Source organism: Myotis lucifugus, unplaced genomic scaffold, assembly GCF_000147115.1.
Source record: "Myotis lucifugus unplaced genomic scaffold, Myoluc2.0 scaffold_154, whole genome shotgun sequence".
In the NCBI taxonomy this organism is placed as follows: Eukaryota; Metazoa; Chordata; class Mammalia; order Chiroptera; family Vespertilionidae; genus Myotis; species Myotis lucifugus.
Genome location: NW_005871202.1, coordinates 2,904,882 through 2,920,344, shown reverse-complemented (window position 1 = coordinate 2,920,344; position 15,463 = coordinate 2,904,882). Strand labels below are relative to the sequence as shown.

The window sequence follows — 15,463 nt, the reverse complement described above, 5'->3', positions numbered from 1 at the left end:
AAACTGAGTCAAAAATTGAGAAAATGTGCTCGCACAATATAATTTGATGGCATTTTTGTCTTCCCTAGTTTTCCTTAAATTTAAAGAACGGGTGCAAATGGTTTTGGTGCTCCTCCACGTGGGGAATTATGTGAATTTTCAGGTTCTGCCCAGCCATCTCCGAAATGTTAATGAGGTGAAATGTCTACCATGGTGCTATCTGGAGTCTGACTGGACTTTGTTGCCCTCTTTAATGGTGTTAATCTAATAATGCAAACATTTAATTTGATTTTACTTAATGTTTCAATAATGTTCATGCCTGATGATAAGATGTCTGGGCATTTTTATATGTTTATAGGTTATCCCCACTGACTGTGAGCAAAGGACAATAATCAAGCCTGTAACTCATCCCATAACTAGGAGCAGAGGGAGAAGCAATGGTGACGAGTAGGCGCCATCTCTTTAATCCATTCATTGGCAAACAACTGCTATCTATTACCCTTCCTTACAATTTTCTAATCATTAGGGCAGAAAAAAGAAGAAGCCAGGGCCCAGGAAAAGTAAGGCAGGTCTTTTTTTGATAGATCTGCATCACTATTATCATCAAACACAACAAGCCTGTTTAGAAATCAGCAGATTTTCACTGTGTAAAGACGCACCAACTGAAGTCCTAGAGAAGGGTTTTAACGGGAGGTCAGCCCTGTAAAGTCTTAACGTGGCTGTTGAAAAGAGGTTTGCCATCTGTCCAAGTGTGGACAGTTGATGTTGAAGAACAAGAGATGCTAACCCCTCGCACGTCTGTCCTAGGAGGGACCAGCTGTAGCTTCTTACTCCTGCTCACTCCTCTCTCCCCACAGGGCCTCGTGACTGCCCACTGAGGGGCGGTTTCTAACAGGTTGTCTGTGCTTGTCCGAATGGTAGCCAACAGCCACACGTGGCTGCTGGAGTTTAAATTTGTGAACAATAATAACACGGACACTCCAGTTCCGCAGCTGCGCTGGCCACACTGCAAGGCCTCATGAGTAACACGTGTCCAGTGGCCACTGAACTGGACGGTGCAGAGACAGGGCGTCTCCATCACGAAGAGCAGCGCCTGACGTGCTGGCTGAGCCCTGCTGCTCCAGGTGTGGTCTGTAGCCACCGCGGCGTCCCCTGGGGCCTGTCAGAATGCAGACCCTGGGTTCTTGCCGCAGATGTGCCCAATCAGAAGATGCATTTTAACAGGGTCTCCAGGTGACTCCTGGCACATGGAAGTTTGAAAACTACAAGTCTGGACTTCCTTCCTTCAAATCCCATGTTCTGGAATGCACTAAAGCAATCTTTTAAAAACATAACGGCTTGCCCTAACTGGTTTGGCTCAGTGGATAGAGCGTTGGCCTGCGGACTGAAAGGTCCCAGGTTCGATTCCGGTCAAGGGCATGTACCTTGGTTGCGGGCACATCCCCAGTAGGAGGTGTGCAGGAGGCAGCTGATCGATGTTTCTCTCTCATCAATGTTTCTAACTCTCTATCCCTCTCCCTTCCGCTCTGTAAAAAATCAATAAAATATATTTAAAAAAAACACAAAAAACAAAACATAACGGCTTGAACTTTTTAGTTTCTTCTCTATGGTAAGTCTTTTGAAACCTCATGGGGGCGGTAGAGTGAAATGGGTCCTCCACAGTTTCTGGCCCAGCTTCCTCACTCCCAGGCTGTGTGACTTCACACAAGGGGCCTCTCTCAGCAACAGACTCCCTTTTGTTTAATGGAGACAATGACTCAGGGGTTGCTGTGAAAATTAAATGAGGCGATTCACACACAGCTTTGGACATGATGCCTGGTGCCCTGTGAGCAGCCATCACCCATGCAGATAGTTCATGAAACTTCCTTGCCTTGGATGACCTCTTCTCAAGGTCACTGCCCACTAACCGCTTTGACATTAAACCCCGTGAACTGACCTCCGCTTTACCTCTTAGGAATCGCCTGCTAGATCAAGTCTTTCCCCAACATCGTCAGCCCGAGAGTTTTCTTTTCTCTTCTATTTTTTGCTCCTATGGACCTTGCAGCTATGAGAGCATATGCCGTCAATAGTATGTTCACATTATTGTCTTTCTCACTTGACTGTGAGTTTCTAGAACAGAGAGCTAATTTGGACCTCTAACATCTGTTAGAGTGTCCAGAAAAATGTTGACCTAAAGTAGTTACTGAAAAACCATAGAACAGAAGAAAATAAAAAAAATACTTAGACTAAATAAGAATTTTATAGGTATAACAAGAATATCACAAATTATCAAGAAAAATTGATAAATGGGATGAATTAAAAAATTTTATATGGTATGTGGCATAAAAATCATGAACCAAGTTAATAATAAACTGGAAAAACTACATAACATATATGACAAATGATTCGCTCCTATATAATAAAACCCTAATATGCAAATCGACTCAACGGCGAAATGACCGGTCGCTATGACATGCACTGACCACCAGGGGGCAGACGCTCAAAGCATAAACACATGCTTGCATAAGAAAACAGTCAGTGCATTTTTGGGAACTGGTAAATTAAAAACAGCTGCTAAATAAGATTATACACATCCATTATCAGCAAGAAAGCCTGGTATAAATGCATTAAAAAGCATGGCACTCCAGATGCACATAAGCATGGAAAAATATCTGGAAGGGTATACGCCAAAATGTTAACCGTGGTGACCTATGCAAAGAGTTCACAGTGATCTATGGGGGTTAATTTTCACTTTCTTCTTCCTCTTTTATTAGCTGAAAATTGTATGGGAATAGAAAAACAACAAAACCCCTCCCCCTCCCTTCATCCCTCCATTTCAGAAGTTACACACCTTGACTCTCCTGAGGTAACTTCACCTCAGAGAAGAGACAGGTTACAGCTCCATCCTCATAACTTCTCATGACTTTACTGGAAGTTGAGAAAGCAAATTCTGGGGTAGAAGTGATTCCGCAAGCTTTTCAGTTTGCATATTTCTTTGACTTTATACTGACAGTCAATAGGAGAGAATGGGGGGGAAGTTTAAGGAGACTGCACTTTGTTAACAGTTGGGAGGTCAAGCTGATGAGGACATTGGCTTCCCCATTGATTCAGGGTTTATCAGGGGGATCTCACTGGACAGGCAGGTGGCCCTCTTCCTTCTCTGCTTGACTCGCACACTCGGTGGGCGTGCACGACCTTCCCTGAGAAAAGCGCCCTACTCCATTTTTTCCAAAGCTCATGGCGGCATCTTCAGTCCGAAAAGATTTGCGATGGTAACTGATGAAGAAAAGAAATTCCTTAGCTGATTTAAACTACAGCAATGACAACCATTGCAAAAACGCGTGCTGGTTACTTAAGCACAGGAAGACCAGTGAAAACTGGAAGTCTATTTGAGATTAATTAAACTAATAAAAAATACGAGATAATTCTTTGATGATAAAAGTACTTTTGGGGAGGTAAGCCTTGGGTTGCGTTGCCTTAATTTCTAGCACAATAACCAGATCATCAGAAAAACGTTCAGCAAGTATCTGTACATGAGTAGATTAACTATATAATTTGTATGCTTCCTTGTGGGGAAAGATAAAGTCAAAGGGAGAATTTTTGGAGTGTGGTACTAGAAGCAATATAGGGTGAAGCTAACTATTAAACAGCAAAAACGGGCCATTTGAAAAAAAGAAACATTTGAGCTTTCACTTAGAGCTCTAATACTCAATTATATTCACGAAAGGATCCTTGAAAAAAGTACATCTCACAAATAACAGTGATCTAATCACACATTAAAATGCTATTTTTCCTGCCACTCACACGCATAAATAAAATTGAAGGGTGTTAGAGCCGATACTCAAAGGATTTAACAGGTGGGGGGCCCAGGCACTTACAGTCGGACAGGATGTCCGACAACACCTGGGCTACCCCTGGGCAACGCGGAATCCCAGCCCTGCGCAGGATCTATCTGTTTGGCATGCACGAGAGTTCAAAACTCCCCTACAAAAACATAAGCTGAATTGATTCCATCCCACTGATGACCGATGTATTTCCGGACCCTTTAAGATTCTCCAGCAGCACAATGCTGACAAATGTACATAATTTACCCAGCTAACCAGAAGACACCCTCCTAACAGACGGACATTTTCTAGCTGAACACGAGCAATCCATCTCTGAAGAGCGATGTTTGTTGTTGTGGCCGCCCTCATTGACCTTGAATGTTATGAAATAGCATAGCATCGCTTCACCGGTGTGTGATCTCGGCCCAGGGAAACCCCTTTTGGTGGCTGGTTTGACCCTTTTTACAAGGAGGGAGTTACCTTCGATTGAAAACTGACACAAAGGTGTCATCCCGACGGACAGTGGCTCCCTGAGGCTAATGAGGCTGTGTCCAGGGTCAGGGGGACAGAGTGCCTGATGCATGAGTGATGTCTGCCGGGGTCTAAGACCTGGAAGCAGGTGTACATAACAAGCCACACAGTTACCATCCTTGACTCCATCATCTCTAAAGTTCCTTCACGCTCTAAAGTTCTATTTTTCTCTTAAATGTTGTGGCTCAAAATGGTTATTTCCGTTTCCAAAGTACGTAATTTATAACTAAGGAGCATTGTAGCTGATGACAGAAACTGGCCCACCGCACAAGCATACGACTGTTCTAGACGCAGCTCTGTGACACCCTCCTTCAGCGACAGACTTTCACGGGGCAGCACACGTCGCTCTGTGAACTTGGAAATGCACCAGGGACTGCGGTTCTTGTAGGACCAGCCACGCAGCCTGGGGTTTCTCTCAGTGGACACCATTAACATTTCAATATCGTAGGCCTTTCCCCACACTTAGAAGGCCATCAAAATCGGATGTGGTCCTGACAGGTAAAGAAAACAGTTTCCCGCAGTTTGAGTGCTCATCTGTGTGACAGAGGAGGCAAAGGTAACAGTGACCACTGTCATTAGCCCTTCCATCACGTGGGTTCCTCTGCAGGGGGAACCTTGACCAGTGCCATGTTAGAAGAGTTGACAAATCCACATCCACGAGCAAGTAAAACCTCCTTTCCTTGTTTCACGGATGCCCGGTTCTCGGGAGAGTGTTCCTGAGGGGCAACTGTGTTCCCCAGTGAGGGGACTTACACCTAGTGATTCATTAAAGCAACAAAAAGTCTGAGATAATTCTGAGAGCTGAGATGGAGATGGAGACGTGGCCCGTCCCCAGAAGCAGAGCGCCTACTGACCATGCGTCGTAGGAGACTCCTGCCCTGTGTCCACTCCTGGAAGGGCATGGATTGCTTTGTGAACGTGAAATGGCACAGGTTACCCATGTTTTCATGAGGGATAAGCCAAAACCAGACGTACATACACTAGAGTTTGCGTCCAAGAACATAACTGGTTCTTTATGCAAATGCAACTTTTCTATTTACCCAAATTTGTTAGAAATCACGTAAACTACCCTGTAATTACAATGTATCATTACCGACTCCTTCCCCAGAAAATATAACCTCAGAACAGACTTCTGGACCAAACAAGTAGGTACGTGCAACAAAACCACAACGTCCCGACTTGGGGACAGCACGCTCCCGCCACGCGGCTCTTACCTATGAAGTAGGACAGGAGCACGGCCAGGAGCACGGACACGCCTACGGCGCACAGGGCCGTGCACTTCCAGCTGCAGTACTTGGAGGACTTCTTGAACTTGAAAGCGCTTCTCGACAGCGTGTTTCTGGGCAGCGGCCGGGTAGGCGGCGAGTACACGGAGCCCGAAGCCATGGTGTATCCCGGGGTCGCAGTGCTGAACAGTGGCGTGGTCCCCGTCCCTGTTTTGAATAGGAAATGCCTGTGGAACGGGGGACACGGTTACACATCGGTACCAACAGCAAGACGCACACGTGTTAACACGCGGAGACAGACTGCGAGGCGCTCGCTCTCCTCTCTGTCTCCTTAATCGTTTACTTCAAATAGTTTTAAAAACCTGGAGATTAAGGAAACATTTTAGCCTAGCCTGTGTGGGTCAGTGGTTGAGCGCTGACCTAGGAACCAGGAGGTCACAGTTTGACTCCCCATCAGGGCACATGCCTGGATTTCGGCCTCCATCCCCAGTGGGGAGTGTACAGGAAGCAGCTGACCAATGATTCTCTCTCATCATTGATGTTCTATCTCTCTCTCCCTCTCCCTTCCTCTCTGAAAGCAATAAAAATATATTAAAAAATAAAACTATAGGCTTCTTTTAAAGACACACACACACACAGTCACACACACACACACACACACATACACACACACACACAGTCACACACAAAGAAAATATTTTAACCAAAAAAAAAGCAACTCATATAAAACCTCTGAGTTAAGAGGGTCTGTAGAACAGACAGCAGTGCTGAGGCCCGACAGTGGCGGCTGTCTCTACATCAAGCAGGGAACGTGACAGCCTGGCAAGGGGTTCCCATCGGACCATTTCCTGCACAAGCCATCCTGGAACCACCCTGTACGAACTGCCCTAAGAACTTCCTCCCGTTGCCCTGCAGACAGCTCAGCTTAGGGCCTGACAGCCACACGGATGCTCACTGCCACGTGGGAGCACGTTACTCCTGTAAACACAAGTGTGTGGCCCGCGCTCAGGCTGCGGCTGCTTCAGTCCTGGTGTCCCTGACACATTCTAATCCTAGCCGCTCGCCACTAACGGGACCATCAGGCTTGTGGGTTAAATAAAGGAAATAATTAAATTCTATGTACCGTGTGGTGTGTTTTTCCTCCTGAAATTCCCCCTTGTGTCCCTGCTCTGCCCGGCCGACCTCCCAATTCCAACAACTGCACCACTGCCTCACCTCCAGGGGACACGAGGCAAGATGAGAAGTAAAAACAGTCTGAGTGCGTGTGGATTTCCTAAGGCCCAGACTGCAGGGGGTGGTGGTGGTGTGGGGGGGGGGGGGCGGGGGTGGGGGGGTGGGGAGGGAGGGGGGAATGGCGCAGACTGGAATATAACTGTGATGTTTGGGAGAAACATGGTGGGAGATAAAAGGGGTCCCCCCTGACCAGGAGAGGTGACAACAGCCACGGGTTCCCCACTGGGGAGCGAATATGCCCAGTGGTGCGGGGGGAGTTTCCAGAGACATCTGAGGCTCTCGCTACCACTTCCACGACACGCCTGAGGGCTGAGGACACAGAACTAGCAGAGCGCGTCCGGATGACGCCAGGCACACAGACACAAGCGGCATCTGCACGCACCCAGCGTGTACTAGTAGGTCCAGGGCCAAAGGCAGGCAGGCCCTGGTACTAGGAAGGATTTCTGCAGAAAAGGAGAAACAGAAAGGATGTGGGGTATAATCACACCGTTTGAAAGACAGAGAATTCAGGAGGTAAAGGTTCCCCTTAGATGAGGGTATTTCCTCATGATGGGTCTGGGAGAGGGGAGAGGGGGAGTGAGTGAGGGCAGGAGATGGCCTGGTCCCTGGAGACAGAGGCCCCGCCGCCTGGCTCCCCTAGAAGATGGAGCCTGGAGAATGGAGACTACCGGGTGCGCCAGGAGACCAGGAAATCGGAGACCTGCAGAGGCAATGGTGTCCCGTCGAGAGAAGGGACGTGTGGAGTGTCCGGGGGGTGTTCCAGAGGCTTCCCGGGGCTCCTGCACCTCAGCATTAAGTGTGCGAAGTAGAATATGTTTATGGCTTCAAGAGTGGCCAGGAAATGGCAGCGTGTGCCACTGGCCCCAGAGGCCACACGGGGAGCAATGCAGCCACCTCAGCAGCGACATGGGGATCAATGAGGAAGGAACACGGAGCCATGAAAACAAACACAACGGCGTTCCAGAGAAGACCTGAGCACCAGCCATCCCCAGCCTGCGACTGCAGCCCAGGAGGAGGGAGAGCCCAGACTGTCTGAGCACAGTGTCTAAGAGGAGGGCTTCAAATAAAACAGGGAGATGAAGAGAGAAAGTCGGTCAGCATACCAGGTCCATGGATAGGAACGATACAGCCACTGCACACATCTATCGTCTGTCTGCTCTCATATGAACGCTAGTACATCTTATTCTCCTGAAGTTCGTGGGACACAGTAGTTGCTCAATAAATATTGTAAAATAAATAAAATGGTGACCATTGTGCCGATGTAAAACGTGAGTCCTAGAGAAGTACCTTGGACAAGGAGCCACAGCTAACAATAAGTAATGACAATCTATAATAATAAAAGCGTAATATGCCAATTAGACCCGACATCCTTCCAGACGAAGCCAGGGCTGCGAGGGAAGCCCGGGTCCTGGGTGCCTTTCTTCATTGTAAATAAAGAAAGAACTGGACAAAGTCTATGAGACATCTGTTTGCAAACACTGGACAACTGGCAATGCAGCATTTTGATCACTGGGAGAAGGGAAACAAAGGGATTTTCTGCCTGGAGAAACTTCCTGAATCACACATAGTACCTGGAAGGGGATTCTAAATGGAGCATGGTGGTCTCACTGAGTTGGGGAAACGGATCGGGGGTCAGGGAGGCTGCAGAGGCTAGACTTTGTGGGCCAGTGTATCAGAGAGAAGGGCATTGCCCAGATAAAGAGCCCCAAACATCTGCATGGGGTCACATTGAGTCTCTAGCGCAGTGGTTCTCAACCTTCCTAATGCTGCGACCCTTTAATACAGTTCCTCATGTTGTGGTGACCCCCAACCATAAAATTATTTTTGTTGCTACTTCATAACTGTGATTTTGCTACTGTTATGAATCGTAATGTAAATATCTGATATGCAGGATGTATTTTCGGGGGTCGCGACCCACAATACTGTGCCCTGCATACTTAGAATGAGATTTCAAGTGATTGGTCAAAGAACAATTACTGAGAACAGAACAAACTACTAGGAAGCTATAGGCTAAACAAGTCCCAGCACTCACAAAGAATTGAGAGATGGTAGAGTTCTGAACCCACATAGTAATGATACCTTTTTGAACATCTGGTACAGTAATAGAGACCCCAGAAGGGCCATGCCTTGATATTAAGGCTAAATAGCCCTAGATTAAAGGCCACCATAAGTCCGTACCAACAGAGTTTACATTCAATCCCTGAAAGCTGATCTGCAGGCAATTTAACCGTCTTCCAAGTAAAGCTGATCTTTAAAAGAAGAACAAAAAATTTAGACTCTCAGAAATTACTGGGAAGAAGCAGGAAAGTGGGAATCAAAATCAGGAAATATAAATAGACTAAAAAAAACAATAATGATCAAAAGCAGACAAGAATTTTAGACAGCTATTATAAATATGTTGAGGGACTTAAAGGAAAGCATGAACATAACAAGGAGATAAATAGAAGATATAGGAAAGAGCAAAGCGTGCTCTAGCTGGTTTGGCTCAGTGGATAAAGCGTCGGCCCATGGACTGAAGGGTCCCGGGTTTGATTCCAGTAAAAGGCATATGCCTGGGTTGCTAGCTTGATCCCCAGTGGGGGGCATTCAGGAGGCAGCCAATCAATGATTCTCTCTCATCATTGATGCTTCTAGCTCTCTTTCCCTCTCCTTTTCTCTCTGAGATATATATATTAAAAAAAGAGAAAAGAGCAAAGTGGAAATAAAAGGTCCTATATAATAAAAAGTTTATATGCAAATCGACCGAATGGCGGAACAACTGGTTGCTATGATGCGCACTGACCACTAGGGGGCAGACGCTCAATGCAGGAGCTGCCCCTGGTGGTCAGTGTACTCCCACAGGGGGAGCACCGCTCAGCCAGAAGCCCTGAGCCAGGCTCATGGCTGGTGAGCACAGCGGTGGTGGCAGGAGCCTCTCTTGCCTTCATGGCAGCATTAAGCCGTCAGTCGTACATCCCCCGGGGGCTCCTGGACTGAGAGAGGGTGCAGGCCAGGCTGAGGGACCCCTCCCCTCCAAGTGCACGATTTCATGCACCGGGCCTCTAAAAACAGAAACTAAAAGTTGGCAATCATAGGAACCAAAATGAAGACCTTCCCTGGGAACCATGTTATCACTTTATTCAAAGACATTTGCGTCATTTCTTCCTGGGAATTGGGATTTCAACCTGGGCCTGTGGGACTCTACTACGTTATTTTAGCCTTGACACTAAAAACATGTACTTACTGTGTGCAAACACAATGAGCCGGACTCATGCCAACGTCAGCTTAGACATCTCTGTTTCAACTCCTGCAGTTTGTGGAATTAGTACCAGATGCTCATCTGCTTTTTTGATCATGGCAAAGCACTCTTTCAAGACTTAGGCTTGAGTTACTATGAAATTACTTTTCTTAGAGCAAAATGCAACTCTGAGATATTGCCAAAAATAAAGACATAATATTAAAAAATCCACTATCTATAATAATAAAAGCGTAATTTGCTAATTAGACTGGACAGCCGAACGACCTTCTGGACGAAGCCGGGGCTGCGAGGGCCGAGGCAAGCCACAGCAGCTGCGAGGGCTGAGCCTCTTGCATGAATTTCGTGCATCTGGCCTCTAGTTCATCAGTATTAGTGGAACTGAAGACTGCTTTATCTTCAAAGAGTTTCTAACTTATTTATACACAAATTTACTTGTGTTGTTGCAAGAGACATACTTTGGCCACTGACTTTCCATGGCAGAGGTACACTTCCCCTTGCTCTAGTGCCCACCCGTCTCAGGGGCCATGAGGTCAGTGCCTGGCAGCCGTGTGTCCTTAATAAATACAGAGACATGATGAAGCATTGAAAGACGAGTCAACTCACCAATGCACTGTATTTAAATTCACTGTCTTCAATATTTCCAGGTGGCTTTCTAGTGAGGGAGTACAGAAAGAATTTGCAAAGATTGTTTAAATTGATGTGTCTTTGAAACCCATCATAAAAAAAGGGTGTCACGCCTGTGAGAACAATTTCTTTGGGTAAAATCAGCTCTCAAAATAGATGCATAAAAATACAGGTGAAAGCCACTCAGACACACACTAGTGTGGTGGGAAAGGTCCACGTCCGCTTGTTCCTACAGAAGAGAACATCTGCCTTCATAGTTGGGAGAATGGTGCGATTTCCTAGATTCAGACAGGGTGTTTTCTCTCCAAAGTCAACCATGTTTTTCTTCCCACTGCAGCACAGAGAGCACACAACACTGGCAGGTGCGTCTTGTGACGACTGCCTGTCTCCAAGCTCAGGACTTCTCCTTCACCGTTCATGGGCCACCACGCTGCTTAGCTGGCGTCTAGACCTCCCCAAATACTTCATGAGGGAACAGATCCATTAACACTGAAACTCAGCTGCGGGAACATGACACAAGTGCACGAGAAAATGATTCGATCCCTAATTCTTTATAAGGCACATCCATCTGTGGTCTGTCCCTACCCCGCGACTCCGGCCAGGTCCTCCAGCCTTGGGACTATGCTTCTCATGTATGAAAAAATCTGCAAAAATGACTATCAGACACTGCTGGGGGCTAGCCCCAGCAGTCCAGGGGTTCCCAAAGGCGTGGACGGAGTCGGCGAAGGATGTTTTACACAGAGACAGCGTTCAGAACTCTCTAGCTTTCCTTAGTCTCCGTGGATCTTCCCTGTGCCTGGCTGAGGCCACAGAGAAAAGGAGAGATCCCAAGGCAAGCTGAGCCTTTATTTTATAGTGAGCGGTAAACAAGGTAGTGGTTTCTATAGTTACACAGTTCTTGTGAGTTTCACTTGTTTTGACCATAGTTACACTTCCTGCACTTCCCTCAGCCCATTAGCTTCCCAGATAAGATCTAGAGAGCCTCATAAGGTCAAGCCTAATTATACTAAGAGGACTGTGCCCTCTAAGCTGGGAATTGTTTGTGACTTTGCCCACAGGTCAGTCCGAGGCTTAACCCTATATCAGCTCCCCACATCTCACCCTTCTTTTATTTTTTAAGCTACTATAATGAGAGTTTTTAAGCTACCATGACAGTAAAACTTAAGCATCAAACTTAAGCATCAAGAACAAAACTCTGGCTATTAAAACAATAACAAAACAATGCCAATGCAAAACCTAAAACATTTTAAAATTTGAACAGAACATTTTTGAAACTAGTAAGAATAATAAAACAATGGCAATGCAAAACAGCAATAAGTCAAAAAGCAAACCACAGTAACATTTTTCTATCTACATTCCTTTGCCCAATGGAATCCTTTCTGACATCGGGGACAAACGGTTTTTGGAGGATTAATATTATTCCCTGATGTATTTCCAGGCTGTCGAGGAGCCCGCCATCTGGCTTGAGTATTATTATTTCTATTTGGGCATTCTCTGCTAAAGTGCCCAGATAAACCACAAGAGTAGCAGTTCATGTTTCTTTTATTACCTGTATTATTGCTGGCTTGTCCTATGCCCTGTACATATTGAGGGTATGTTTCCCCTTTGAGAGCTGCAGCTATAGCTACACCCTGTATAAATGCTGGACTTACATCAGCACACTGTTTTATAAAATCATTTGTAGTTCCTGTTCTGCGAATTGGCCTTAATAAAGCCTGACAGGTATTATTAGCATTTTCAAAAGCCAGTTGTTTGATTAAGATATCGGCAGCCTCTTCATTATTGATTACTCTCTTGACTGCCTGTATGAGGCGAGAAAGGAAATCCTGATATGGTTCCTCAACCTTCTGTTTAATCTCTGTAAGGGAGGTTGTTTTTCCTCCTGTATAAGGTAGGGATTTCCAGGCATTTACTGCACAACTAGTTACTTTAATAAGTGCCTCTTTGGGCATATACATTTGCTCCTGAGCCGTGTTAAAATCACCTTCTCCTAATATCATGTCTAGGGTTACTCCTCCTCTGGAATTTTTGCTAGTGGCTACAGCTTTCTTAGCAAGATCATCATATTCAGTTTTCCATAATAAGTAATTGCCTCCTGAGAGACAGGATTTACAAACCTGTGACCAATCATAAGGAGTCATCCATTTATTGGCTAGGGTTTCTACCAAGGTTAGTGTGTAAGGAGCTAGAGGTCCATATTCAGAACAGGCCAATTTTAATTCTTTAAGTATTTTGTAAGGTATAGCCTCCCAGGTGGGGCTTTCGTCCTCATCAAACTCATTCTCATATGCAACTGGGAAGCAGAGTGAGAACTCAAGATCTCCATTAGCTTCAGCTTCTCTTAATGCCCTTTGAAATTTAGACATGGAGCTCCTAGGAGCCGCAGGACCTGGTTTAGGCTTTCTTTCTAATTTAGGGAGCCTGTTTTGAATGGGAGGGCCTCTCTCCTCTCTACTGACTGGAAAGGAACAATGATCATGTTTATGATATTTATTCTCCTTCCGATCAGTAGGCATAGCTAAATTGCTCTTAGATTGAGCTGGAGACAATAATGATGTGTCTTCTCTAGGTGGATCCGAGGGACTATTTAAAGTTTGAGAACGTTCAATAGTTTCTGCCTCTGGTGCCAAGATGTCATGAATTAAATTCCAGAGGGAAAAGGTATTTTCCGGGACCTTCTGGTCCTCCGGATGGAAGGTGTGATGATTCATAAATTGCTCTCCTATTTTAGTCCAAGTTGTTAAATTAACAGTTCCATCCTCAGGAACCCATTGACATGCATATTCTATAAAACTTTCTATCTGACTGGGAGTAATCTCAACTCCTCTGCTAGCAAGCAGATGCATCAAAAGATTAACACAGAGTCTTTTTTCTTTAGACTCAGTATGACCCATTTTGTCAATCTAAGTTTTGTACTAACTACCCGCTTACCCTACTTATCCTCTATAGGAGGGGTCTGCAGCACCCTATGGTGCAGTCCTATCCGTCCCAAGTACTTCCCAAGTACGGGGGGACTTACCTAGGTGCCCCACGTTGGGCGCCAGATGCTGGGGGCTAGCCCCAGCAGTCCAGGGGTTCCCAAAGGCGTGGACGGAGTCGGCGAAGGATGTTTTACACAGAGACAGCGTTCAGAACTCTCTAGCTTTCCTTAGTCTCCGTGGATCTTCCCTGTGCCTGGCTGAGGCCACAGAGAAAAGGAGAGATCCCAAGGCAAGCTGAGCCTTTATTTTATAGTGAGCGGTAAACAAGGTAGTGGTTTCTATAGTTACACAGTTCTTGTGAGTTTCACTTGTTTTGACCATAGTTACACTTCCTGCACTTCCCTCAGCCCATTAGCTTCCCAGATAAGATCTAGAGAGCCTCACAAGGTCAAGCCTAATTATGCTAAGAGGACTGTGCCCTCTAAGCTGGGAATTGTTTGTGACTTTGCCCACAGGTCAGTCCGAGGCTTAACCCTATATCAGCTCCCCACAAGACACGTATGGTTGTGATCGGGCATCCACATGAGGTTTACAGAATAAAGGCCCAAATTTCCTTCACTTCTAAGACCATCTTTGGGAATGAAAAACGTGAATCCGGTGAGACTATTCACCGCTGTATCGTGTGATAGAGCAGCGACGGCGACAGATGACACGGAGCAGGCGGGGCAGGCTCTGCTCTGATGCCCCGAATGATGCCCGCGTGTCGCCTGCCTCCAGGGCCTCGGTGATCGCACCCTGTCCCCCTCCCCCGCCCCGGTGGGGAACCAGAGGCTCACTCCATGGCAGGCGATCAGACACCCAGATGAGGAAAACCAATTCCAAAGCCCAAAGGCAGCGGGGCAGGAGGTCACTGAACACTGACAGCTGCTGGGTGGCTTGGGAGCTGCCGGGGATCCTATTAACAGCACCGGCCAGCGACAAGGCCGTGGGCCCGTGGCATTCACTGCGCCACAGAAACATGCACGGGCAGGACGGCTCCACACTGCGCCCCACTGACAGCTGTTCTTCTTCTGGAGTCGGAGGCCTGTTTCTTTGGGGATCAGCCTCCAGACCAACCTCTGCATTTGGGCTCCCACCTTGCTATGTTTCTAACGGATTCTCCGACGCACCTCTGTATGGGTCGTGTCACAAATTCAAACTGTAGGACACAGACCGGAGCTGCTCATCCATCCTGCTGCCCCCTCCCTCCGCCGGGCCACTGTGAGCGAGTCTGTTCCTGAGGCGCAGGGGTGACCGTCAATGACCCCTCCATCCGGCCGCTCTCCTCCCGACCAGCATCCAGCCTGTCAGACTGTGAGAATCGTGCATCCTCTCCTCTCCAGCATTTCTTTCCTTTTTCTTTGTCTTTTTCTAGCTGGGCTGGAGCAGGTCTGGGTTCTCAGCTTCCTCTTTTTGTCTATTTGGCAGAGAAGAGGCAAGACTAACATTTCCATTGCGAACTTTCATCTTCTCTCAAATGCAATGTCACGTTTCATACACTGGACATGCCCAGGACACGGAATTGCGCCTGTGAGTCCAGTCATAACATCTGTCTCCTCTGCGCGCAGGCCTCTTAGAATTTGTTTTTTGGTTTTTTTTCCAGCTCCTTCTCTTGGCAGATATGGTTTGTTTCTGAGTAATTCTTCACTTTTGATTGACTTTTGTCTTTCAAAGTAATAATCATAAACTTACAGTCATAAAATATTTGGTAGAAAAATAATCAGATTTTTGGCGGTAAATTTAAATGTGCCTTCCTATATTATATTAGATATAACATATCAGTGCTCATTTAAAGAGATCCTAACATCAAGTACAAAATTAAACACATTCTAATATATAATTATATTGTAACCAGGAAACAAAGGGTTA

The 15,463-nt window shown here is 46.3% G+C and overlaps 1 protein-coding gene across 1 annotated transcript in view; it reads right to left on the bottom strand.

The window, feature by feature from the left end:
* Window positions 1–15,463, bottom strand: part of TENM3 (teneurin transmembrane protein 3) — a 420,114-nt gene that overhangs the window by 133,902 nt on the left and 270,749 nt on the right. Inside the window, exon 4 of the mRNA XM_023759395.1 lies at window positions 5,528–5,766. Within this exon, the coding sequence (XP_023615163.1) occupies window positions 5,528–5,766 (239 nt within the window). The remainder of the gene's footprint in view (window positions 1–5,527; window positions 5,767–15,463) is intronic.